The 12,187-nt window shown below is 42.5% G+C and overlaps 1 protein-coding gene across 1 annotated transcript in view; it reads left to right on the plus strand.

The window, feature by feature from the left end:
- The first annotated feature begins 2,696 nt into the window (after nucleotides 1-2,696).
- ntng2b (netrin g2b) overlaps nucleotides 2,697-12,187 on the plus strand; it is a 68,813-nt gene continuing 59,322 nt past the window's right edge. Inside the window, exons 1-2 of the mRNA XM_028601460.1 lie at nucleotides 2,697-2,979; nucleotides 4,293-5,051. Coding sequence (XP_028457261.1) covers nucleotides 4,752-5,051 — 300 coding nt within the window. The 5' untranslated portion in view covers nucleotides 2,697-2,979; nucleotides 4,293-4,751. The remainder of the gene's footprint in view (nucleotides 2,980-4,292; nucleotides 5,052-12,187) is intronic.

The following is a 12,187-nucleotide window of genomic DNA, read 5'->3' on the forward strand; positions in this document are numbered from 1 at the left end:
TCCATAAATTTGAGGCTGTAAAGCATGAAAGCTTGAAAGCTTGAAGCCTGTTTTACCTTTTGGTTGGGGTTAGAAGTAGAGATGGTCCGATACCATTTTTTTCCCCGATACCGATTCCGATACCTGAACTTGCGTATCGGCCGATACCGAGTACTGATCCGATACCAGAGTGTCATATATTTCATTATGTTTTAACAACTGTATACCACTATCCCTGTATGGAAGTGATATTATTTCTATCTTTGTTGTCTGTCTGACTCAGGTTATAACTCTTTATAAAACATGAACAAACACAAACAATGAATGCCACAGAACTGTCTTTATTATGCAGTTTGACAGTCAGTCAGAACAGAAAAAGAACATAAATAAACTACTTTAACGTAGATTTTCTTTAGGGCTTTATTACGTGGTATCAGATCGGTGCATAAACTCCAGTACTTCCCGATACCGGCGTTTTAGGCAGTATCGGAGCCGATACCGATACTGGTATCGGCATCGGACCATTTCTAGTTAGAAGTGTGCTTTGTTGCACCTGTAACCACACCGAACAGTGATGTCACAGTGTGCGGACACATCCTGGAGTCCACTTCTACATCACTATAGCATAGTGAGAAGTTAAACCACGGGAAGTCAGAAAAAACGAGATGTTCACAGGGTGTTTGGTTACTCTGGAAAAAAGGTTAAAGTCCAAACAGCAGAGGCCATGATATTCTGACTTCTAGTCTGTAGTATGGGTCACGCTCCAGCAATGCTGGAACATACATTTCCCATAATGCAATTCAATAGTGTCTTTTTTAGACCATATCTGCCTTCTAAATGCCAACTTTTTCAATATCCACAAGAAGGGTTTCTGTTAAGATGATGACATAATCAAGGTAATTTTTTCAAACTTTTGAAAACCTCCCTTTAGAGCTGACTAATTTTTACATAGTTCTCTTCGTGATGAGTTAATGGAACTACATGTGTAAAAATCAGTGAAGTGTCCCTTTAAAGGAACACACATACACTACCGGTCAAAAGTTTGGGGTCACTTAGAAATTTCCATTCCACTCCATTATTGACAGAATACCAGCTGAGATCAGTTGCATTGTTTTTTGAATCAGGGCAGCAGTTTTCAGATTACATTATGTGCTTACATAATTGCAAAAGGGTTCTCGACTGTTGTAGAAAGAAGTGGCTGATCTGTAATGCAATATCTACATTGCCCATTATCAACAACCATTCATCCAATGTTCCAAAGGTAGCCTGACAAGCCAGACCCACGTTAAGATGTTGGGTCTGGGAACTCACCACTGGCAGGGCTCAATCTGAGGGCCGGGATAAACAGTGGTCTTTCAAATTCCCTCTGCACTCATAGCCAACCAGAGCAACACTAGTTGATAGATTAAACTTTTGCCGTATCCGGTCGGCAAAACTCCGAACACATCTTCCTTTTTTAAGAATGACTTCATTGCTTAACTCCAAGTCTCCCAGAGTTGCGGCCGAAGCCGATTCGAAAGACCGCTGTTCGCCAGCAGCAGCAGCCATCTTCTTTGTTTTCAAGTAGCAGGGAATTCACGTGGAACCGTCGCAACTCTGCTGTCCTTATGTCAAGCCCGCCCACCGACTCTATACTCAATGTGATTGGCCTGACCAAAATTTGTTTTTTCCAGCTCGCAAGCCAACGGAGAGTAGCTAGACTGACCTAGCTGCAAATTACATTTGCTGCCGCTAGGGTGCGCCTAGATTTCTAGGCTATTCCAAAGACACATTCTGTTTACTAATCTGATATCATTTTAAAAGGCTAACTGAGAAAACATTGGAGAACCCTTTTGCAATTATGTAAGCACATAATGTAATCTGAAAACTGCTGCCCTGGTTAAAAAAAACAATTCAACTGATCTCAGCTGGTGTTCTGTCTATAATGGATAACCCCATACCATGTATATTTTTGCAACTGCATGGTTAAAACCATAAAACCATGAAAAACAACAACAAAAACAACAACAACCAGCTGATTTTGTCAGTTTCAGCTGTGGACAGAGATTAATATGAGTTATGTGTCCTCTGCATGCAGGGATGTAAAGGCACCGCGTGTACTGCAGGCTGAAGAAACCACAGCAAAAGTTAACATCTATGAGATATTATATAGAGAGAATGCAGAATTAAATGAGATAAATAAAAAAGTAGGATAAGGGCACCATACAATCACTAAAGTGCTGCAGACACATTACAAGTCCCATATGGAGCATTAAAGAAATTTTTATTTTTTTTTATTTTTACACATCTGGGCAGATGAAGGGCGAGAGTACCCTGTTTTCCCACTGGTCCTTTGAGCTAAGCAGGGTGCAGACCGGACCGATGGGGAACAGTTCTTAGCAGGAGCAGCGAGGGGAAGTTGCACCACCCCGGTTCAGGCAGCAGTGCTGGAGCAGATAAAAGCTCAGATAGTGATTGAAAGTGATGGTAAAAGGATTTAGCCTGGGCATTAACTGAGAGAGAGAGAGAGAGAGAGAGAGAGAGAGAGAGAGAGAGAGAGAGAGAGAGAGAGGAGGGAGGGAGATATTTTCCATAAAGCCTTTTTTTTTTCCTCTCTTTCTTTCTGCCCTTGAGCATCCCGGGTAAACCCGAGCTTGTAAAGTGGGAAGAGGAGGAGGTGAGGGGGGGAAGAAGGGCGGGCACAAGCCTTTCCTCAAAGTCAATATTTTGTACTTTTGATACTCCTTGACGCTGGATTTCAGTCCTCTTTTCCCAGCCGTTTCTAGATCTAGGACACCGATCTACCGGGTGCTGCCATCTACGGTGTGATAAAAAAGTATCCGGCAGAAGGCAAAAACAAACAGCGAGCCGGGGCAGGCAGATAATGGGAGTACAGTGAGCGCCGCGGCGGGGAACGAGTACAGTGGATGATCTGGGGGATCTTTTTTGCCCCAAAAGGGGGATGCACAGTACTCCAACGCCACACAAAGTGCTGACCTGTCTCGCGGATGCATGTTAGAAGTAAGTGCTTTATCTGATTTGATAAAAGATCTCGCAACACGATGCATTTTGCCAAAGCTCTTTGAAGTCTGCACCGAGAAGCTGCTCTGAGTTAGAACACAATATCTGGACCACTCCAGGATAATCAGCGTTGTGAGGGGACTTTCATCTTAATTTACACTATTTCAGACAAACGCATTAATGCATTACTTTGTGAATATGCAATACACATGTAGTGTGAGCTATGCTGCGCGGTGGGGTGCACTACTGTAAAAACTGACACACCCCTAAAACACTGTCAGTGCCGGGAAATAGCTTTGGCGACTTTACTTGTCAATAGAACTAAGTCCACAGGGTTGTGTGGGGTAGGTTGTGCAAGGACCTGGTTCCTGTCAGTGTGGGATGACAGTCGGATTATGATCACCAAGTCACGCAGCAGAAAATGACAACCATATTTATTCATTTATTCATGTATTCAGTTTAAGATTTGAATTATAATTAAATTAAGCGAATAAATCCGACAATAACTACTTCCAGTGCAGTCTGTTTTGCTTAGTTTATTATTACATTAATGACAGTATACTGAAGTAAGACAGAGCAAGGATTAGGCCTAAAATCACTCATGAAAATTACACTTCATTTAAAAAAAATAAAGTAGATTTGTGCGTATATCTCTCTCTCTCTCTCTCTCTCCTTTTTGCACATCTTCTCATATTTTAAGAAAATAGTTGATAAGGGCTATTAAATGTCACTTTCAGATTGATATTTCTTGCAGTGCAATTTATAAATAAAACATCTATAGCCTACTTTACATCTCCAGCATTAGAGAGGAGCAGTTACAACTCTGGCACGCACAGGCGGCACCCGGCAGCAGCACGTGTTTTTACGCACAAGGTTAACCTCAATGCGGCGCATTTTAGTGCGTTTTTAATGTGCAACTCTTCATATTAAATATCGCCGAATGCACCGCCTGTTAGAGAAGGAATCAACCAAACTTGCCTTGCTTGTAACCAACTTGCTGTGCCACACATGCACAATGCACAAAGTTCTCCTATAGTCTGAAGATGAATGTTTTTTCCCCCACTTTTCGAGGCTAAATGAACGCCAATTACTACATAACAATTAAGGAGTTAATTATATGCAACCCACCTATCCGCATGTAATTTCAAAGTCTGACATTTAACTTTTATTTAAAAGAAAAATACCATGCAGGATATATGAGTTCTGCAAAATTACATTTACAGTAAGATTAAGGCTGTGTTGAACTGATGAGGATACATTGCTCGTCACACTAACTCCTCACATCTCTCATATTTGTCCTTATTCGCCCCCAGGACAATCAGAGGAGCTGGCCAGTGCAAAACGTCAAATGGATATACATGAAGACGCAGTAACTTCTCCTTCATCCTCCACGACCAGCTCCACTTTTTCCCTGCAGGACACCGCTCTCTGAGAAATGACCCCGCGTTAACATCTCCCACCCAACCCCCTGCAACACTATGGTTGAAGTGTATGCTGAGATAAATCTCTGTAACATTATCCGCCTCTCCACCCACCGCGCATCTTCCTCAGGAAGTCAGCCGTCAAAACAAGAAAGTGCCCCTCTTTCGGCTGTGTGGGGACCGTCAACATCTGTGAAGAGACACTGAGCGAAAGTTACAGCCGATACACCCTGTCATTTAGGGATTTTTTAAGCCTGGGGGCGAGTTGTGTCAATTTACCTGCACCTCTCCTTTCACAGTACAGAAGTATGGCGCTAGGGATGTTCACTATTTCCTTATGATCACCGCTCCATGCGCCTCACCTCTCCTCTGAGCTCCGTGGCCCCCCCTCACCCTGTACCGGACCCCGCTCCAAACACCCCCCAGCCTGCCATGCTCCTCCAGGCCGTGTTTCTGCTGCTGCTGCGCTGCTTGGCCTCCACGCTGGGCCAGTACGAACTGTGCAAGTCCCTGGTGAGCACGGATGAGGGCTCGGTGTGGGAGCAGTACGCGTGCCAGCCGAAAAGCACGTCCATGAAAGACTACATGCGGATCAAGGTGGATCCGCCCGGAATCACTTGTGGAAACCCGCCCGAGAGGTTCTGCACTCTGGTGAGTTGAAGTCGGGACTTGTACAGCATATTTTACACCTTGATTAATAACTTTAAAAAGTATCAACTAATGTATATTTGAAAGAGTAGAGTGAACACAGTACAAACACGTGCTCCATACTTGCAGAACACCTTGGTTGGTCTTAATTAAAATATAGTTGTAAGTGTAAACAGTTGAAAACTATTATTCTGGAAATCAACAAAGTCACAGGGTCATGCAATTAAGCTGAATAGGGACAACAGTGAAAAGTTGTGACAGAAGAAAACAAGGTCGAATTAAAGTGAGAGCAGGATTCACACTATAAAAGCTATAGGGACATAAAAAGGGATGACATAAGTGCAATGACTTGGCATGGCTCGACCTCCCTCAGAGAGGTCGGGAGGTGTTGTTTACATTAGTATGGACTTGGCAGCCCGGGATCCGGTTTGATTTGCTTCTAGAGGACCTCACATTTCCTCTGGTAAAATGAATATAGCGGGACCTTTTTAGTTCCAAGGACACTAAAGGGTGAGCTGCAGGAAAACTCGTTAAAATGTCTGCACAGCAATATTTAACACACTTTAGCCTGCAGGCTAGTTCCCATCCCGGCTAATGTATGGGTAATAATTTGAAATAAGGGTTATAAAATCATTGTAATCCTAAGAAGACTGCAATTAAACTTCCCCACTGCCTTTTTAGAGGAATGTTTGATGTTTGACTCACAAGATTTGACTCACTTTGTGTGTGTGAGACTGCAAGTTCATCCTCTTAATAATCGCCTCGCTGCCACCGACTGTCCACTCACTGAGTTGGCCATATTGAAGGTGGCAGACCTGTCTCAACAGCCATGAGTCAAGATCTCACAACAAGTGTTTCTGGAGAGTGTTTAAGCCTGTCTGCATCACATTACACAATCATGTCATGCCCTGTAATTAGGTGTTTGTATTCTGTGTAACTGGAGATTTGTTACCTGAAGACAGATTTTACAAACAACCCTCCACCCCCCCTTTCTCCCTCCCTTCCTCCCAGACTGACAACAGTACTTGGGGTCATTTGACAGGAGCAGGAAAGGATATTGTGCTCATTGGATACCTAATGGTTAATGATTTGTTTAATGTAGAAGGAGCGGAAACCACTGTCGTCTTGAGTAAGCCTCTCAGATGACTTTCTCTTGAGACAGGAGACGGACAGAGGCAAGGGGGAGACGTGAAGAGCGATGCTCGCTGCCATAACGTATTGACGTCTGCCCCCTAATGGCCCTGGCCTGGAAACTTCTATAACTATGTTTCTGAGTGAGCAATGATGAAATATTGATGGGTTCCTTAATGGGCTTCCTTACAAGGGTTGGCCAGCATTGCTCCATCCCAAGGATCCAGAGTGCGCTACTAGGCCGATGAGAGAGAAAGAAAGAGAGGGACAGAGGGCAGTACAGGAAGGAATCTGGTCTTAGTCAGCACTTTTACATCGGACGGGGATTTTATAGTAGAAAGTTCTGGTTCATCTCAAGTCATCTGTGGCTGTAGGGATAGAACCAGGCCCCCTGGTGCACTAGCTGGGGATTAAGAGAGTTAGGAGGCTGTGAGATGAAAGTTTACTTTAGAAGTGAGGGATGTCAGACCCAAATTCTTACATAATGAAAGAGCAGATATACGGATTTAATATTATCACTACATAATTATTTGACTTTTTGATGATATGTCTATTTAGCTTTTCTGGCATGTAATAATGCATATTTTCTTCCATTTATCAAACAAAAAAAAATCTCTGCATTTTGGGTTGAGAATCACTACATAGTATCTACTTCTAACAGAGGATGCACTCCAGCAGGGAATCTAAGCCATTACACCTCCGTCTTTCTTTTGGACCCACCAACGGCATATTAGTTGAGGGTTATTGGTATACAGATCATTTATTTTCAGGCAAGCAGCTTTTTTTTTTCTCTTCCTCTTGCCCCCGGATTTGGCAGCCTTACAGAAAAGCCAGTTTCTTATCTAATTGGTGTACATTTACATTCACTCATTCAGCAATCCCACAAGTCAAGGGAAAGTCGGGGCACTGGAAAAAAAAAAGACTGCATCACCCATTGCGCAGAGCTGCTCATTCTTAATAAGACTTGAGATATACTGCGGAAGATGCAAAATACCCCCCCTTCCTAAAAAGTATGGAGTGTTCACTTTTGGGGGTTTTGATGTTAAGGCATACTGTAGCTTTCCCTGCTTTCACAGGTTTACAGTAGCTTTTGGTCCCTCTATCTCCATAGGGATGCATTTTTCCACTCTATTTATCTCTCTTGTTCCCTGGGAATGCAGCATCCTTCCTCCTCAGCCAAAAAGGCCAGCATGTTGGCTTCTTTCAACATGACAGGCTTCCAGCACTTTGACAAAGATGCTACTGTCACTAGTGCAATGTACACTTTCTTTGTAGTTTCTCTGTATGATATAGCTACGATAGAGTCTTAGCTTGCAGTTGAGGATGATGAAGTAAGTAGATTTTAGAGGGGTGAGGCAGTGTGTTGCAGAGAGGGATATCTAATGATGAGGGAGAGGGAAGATCCAAGCTTAGCTAGGCAGAAAGATGAAATCCGACCACAGTTCCATGTAGTACACACATAGTGTCGATATAAAAATGCTGCATTCAAAAAGGTCTCGGTGTGCTGTTCTTTGTTATTTTGCTTTTCGGTTTTGAACCAAAACCTTCAATCAACCATCTCCCTTGAGTCCCGAGAGCAGAGAGCAGCCGAATGCAAATGGGATGCATGCATGTATACAGGAATGTACATGTACACTGTGCTGTGACACCAGCAGGGATGTGTGAAACGTGTGCATGAGTTGGCCGACAGCTAGTATGTCTAAGAAAGACAAAAAAAGAACACGCCTTCCTGTTCCACAACACATTCGCCCGTTTTAGAAGGTAGAAATCAGCCAGCTCTAAAAATAGATATGAGAAGAGAGAGAAGCCGCGCAGCAGCGGAAGAGGAGCATGCAGGAAGGGGAGGAAGATGGCAGCTGGTAGCGTGGATCAGTGCTTTCCAGACTGGGCCTATGGCCATACTGCATACTCCCTGCCCAGTGTAGACCTGCCGGGCCCGAGTGGCCTGCCCTGCCCAGCAGTGGGCCATTGAGGCCATGCAAATGGGCCACGCAAACCCAGCAATGGACCATCCCTGATGCACCTCCCTGGGGTTAAAGCTAGCCCCGGTGGCCAGCGTCCTAATAATACACCCTCAGAACGGAATTTGGGCGCAGCATGAGCAGGTTTGACAGCACAGGGCATAATTAACGACGGGAAACGGAGAGAAAGAAACAGACTGCTAAACAGAGCGACAAAGAGAGTGACTGTACGAACAAGGGAAGTGGGGGAGGGTGTAATGGCATGGCTTGCTTCCCCATTAGGACACAGTTAAAAGTGATCAAAGAGTGTTTAGATGTGTTGGCAGAACGGGAGGATAGTTATAAGTGAGATTTATCCCTGACTGAGGTGATACTAAGAGGGATTGGCCGCATAGGCTTAGACAGCCGCAGGTGAACGTAGCAAAGTGCCTAGTCTCGCCCATCAGGATGTCAGGACTGATGGCTGTCTGGAGAGGAGAGACCATAAGTATGAAAGCTACAGAGCTGGTGTTTCTGTGTGAGATAGACTGGCCACAATATTTGAGTGATAATTCAAAGGCAAATTTGCACCTGGTTGTTATTAGTAAGTAATTAAGTAAAGTTTATTTCTAGAGCACATTTAAAAATGCATCTTAAGCTGACCAAAGTTGAAATGTAAAAATAAAAAGTAGAGACAAAACACACATACAAAAAAGCATCCCACTAACAACAACAAGCAGCAATTTAAACAGAATTATAGACATAACAGAATGAGCGATTAGTGTGTTAAAAAGGCCAGAGAGTAAAAATTAATCTTTAGTTAAAGGTGTGTCGTGGAGCAGCAACGCCAAAGGCTCTGTCACCTTTTAGTTTGAGTCGAGATCGGGGGACACAGAGGAGAGATTTGTCCTCAGATCTAAGAGACCTCGGGGCTGAGTACCTTTGAATAAGATCTGTGATATAAGATGGTACTTGACCATTAAGAGCCTTGAAGGCAATCAACTGGGTCTTAAACTGGATTCTAAAGTTGATGGGTAGCCAGTGATTAGCATATATTTGTGTCCCTTATGGTCCCTTATGATTATTGTTCGCGATAAAATTTTACTTTCCACCTCAATTGTAGTTTTGTGAAATACAGACAAGTGCAAGGAAACGCGAGCCTCTTAGCTTTCCAACAAAACTTCAATGCAACAGAATCTATCTAAAAAATACAGACACAGAAAAAAAAAAAAAAAAAAAAACTCTCCTGGACATTCTGTTGAATGTTTGGAAAGCTGTAGACTCACACTCTCCGCTACTGTTAAGATTGTTGTTTCCGTAGTCCTCGCTCCCAGAATTTCCACAGGTAAAATGATGGACTATAACTAATACAGTCTTTATCTTGGTGAGGAGCAGGAGTCTCTCAGGAGATACTTTCTGTGTTTACTCTCAGTCAGACTCAAAGACAATATTTTAACACAGCAATTGTGATTTTACACATCAAAGTGTGTTTACAGGTCTTGGGGAATACTACTCAAAGACAATACAATATATATATATATATATATATATATATATATATATATATATATATATATATATATCTTTTTTATCGTGATCGCAATATCAACTGGCGCAATATACATATCGCGAAAGACTGCGACATATCGCGAAAGACACTTGGAGATTTTTTGTGTTAGTTGAAAGAAAACATCAGTAGAAAACTGCACTTTATAATGTAACTGTCATTCTTTTATAGTGGTGCCTTTTATATTCAAATCAATGTTCAATTTGTTTAATAAAAGAATGTTATGTAATGATTTCCTTTCATTTGTTTTGAATTCAACAAGCAATACGGTGTATTTTAGCAGAATACTAAAAGTAGCAGAAATGCAGAACTGAGTAAACTTTAATATGTTTATTTTTTTTGCAAGTAATATCGTTATCGCAATATTCAACAATGTCATCGCATATTTTCCTTATATCATGCAGCCCTAGTGTGGCATTAGAAAAAAAGTGAGGTTACCAGACCTCTGTATCCCACTCCTCACACCAACAGTTCTAATTTAACTGTAGGTGCTCACGTTGCATTGTGGGTAATGTAGGCGCCAATTTTCGACAAAGAATAAGAATGCGTGGAGTAAAATATCTCTGGTTTCTACTGCTTGAATTTTTAATTCCTTTAAAAAAAATAAAAATAACTGTCGGACACGAGTACAACCATTTTACAGGAGTTCAATGCTAAATCAGTAGAGTACTCTTTATGAAACACAGAAAATATAATATAAAGATATCTGTTGCACAATCTACATCATTTGTCTCAAAGCTTAAAATCCTTTTCCAGCCCGTCTGCCTCCCTTTATCTACATCTCCTCCTTCGTGATTGGTTTAAATTTAATAACAGACATCAGTAAAACATAATAGCTTTTACGGGAATTCACCTCATCAGTGCACTCAATGACAAAAAACAACTCATATTTTGTTCTTTCAGTGCACTGTATCTACTGTAAGCATTACCTGAATAATAAGATAAGTTCCTAACATTACTTGTCCGACTGTAGAGCAGCATGGTGTCCCTGCTCTGTCCTTCTCTCCTCCCCCAGCACAGTCACACATGCCTACAATAAACATTGACTCCTGCTTGCATGCAGTCGCACACACACACACACACACACACACACACACACACACACACACACACACAGACATAAACAACACCCACCCACGCAAGCACACACACCTAAGACACATTTACACTTGCCGACTGCTGTTTTGTGAGACATTTTACAGCGAGTGAATAATCACAGCTTTTTAGGTAATCAAACTAAAAGGATTTGTAATTATATACATGTTCTTCACTTATATACATACAGTACATACTCCTGTATGGACACATTTTTCAAACAACACTCACAAAGACACACACCATCTTCACCCAGGGTAACAAGAACCAGTATGATGGGAAAACCTCCAACAGAATAAAAGATTAACGTTATAAGTGAAAAAGCAATATCCCTTTCTCTTCCCCTCTGTGGCCTTTTTAATAGGAGGGTCATTTCATTCGATGTTTCTCGAAAACAAAATAAATTGTGTTCCGAGTGTGTGTCCCTACCTTTATTCCCCCTGCTAGCAATATAACTTAGAAACTTCTATAAGTGGAGGAAGAAATAAAGACATGAGGAGAGAGAGGGCAAGGAGTTACTATTTTTTTTTGGGGGGGGGGGCAGAAATGGACATTTAAGTGAGGGGAGAAAGGGGGAAGGGCATGCAGCGCCACACATTTCATCATGCTTTATTTCCGTGTTTTTTTTTTTGTCAAATGATCAGAGAGCTCACTCACAATCAGTCCTCATAGCCCTACAACTTTAGCACTTGAGGAGTTATAACTGACTGTTTATAATCACATTGTTATCCCGCAAGTGAAAACAAGACAATCACTCGTTGCAGAGGCATCGTGGTGGCTGTTGTCGTGGAGACAGGATCCCAGCGAGGATAATTGCTGGAGGGGCTTAGCAGTGCGGGCCACCTGCCGCAGCAGTTGGCAGGGATCTGAGTGTGTATGTGTGTGTGAGTGTGTGAGTGTGTGTGAGAGAGAGAGTGTGTTTTCGGGTGTTTGTATCCTGGCATAGATGTAGTGGGCCAGGGCAGAGTAGTAGCAGGAGGCAGAGTGGGATAAGGAAGACAGGGCACACAAAGGGCTTAAACATAACCTAGCGCGTAAGTCTCTCATGGGGGATAAAAAATAAATAAATCTTCCAGCCTATATTACAGTATGTATCACCTCTACTCTAGCTAATCCTAATGGGCTCGGAGAGGTCAGAGCAGACTGATGAACAGCAACATGCAGCTTTTTGACCCAACGCTCAACGCCAACAGAAGACACAACAAGACCTAAAAAAGAAACATTGCACTGATCTTTGCTCCTAGTTTGTGGATTTGTCTGCACAAAAACACACTCTCTCTCAGAAACGGAAACGCTGTCACAAACACAATTCAGCAGCTAACCTGTATGGAGGCTGTGTTGTATCTAGGACAGTGTGACAGTGCGATCATTTTCAATAGGATTTGTACTGTAGGTCGAGGGTCATC

This window comes from Perca flavescens, chromosome 16 (assembly GCF_004354835.1).
Source record: "Perca flavescens isolate YP-PL-M2 chromosome 16, PFLA_1.0, whole genome shotgun sequence".
Taxonomy (NCBI): Eukaryota; Metazoa; Chordata; class Actinopteri; order Perciformes; family Percidae; genus Perca; species Perca flavescens.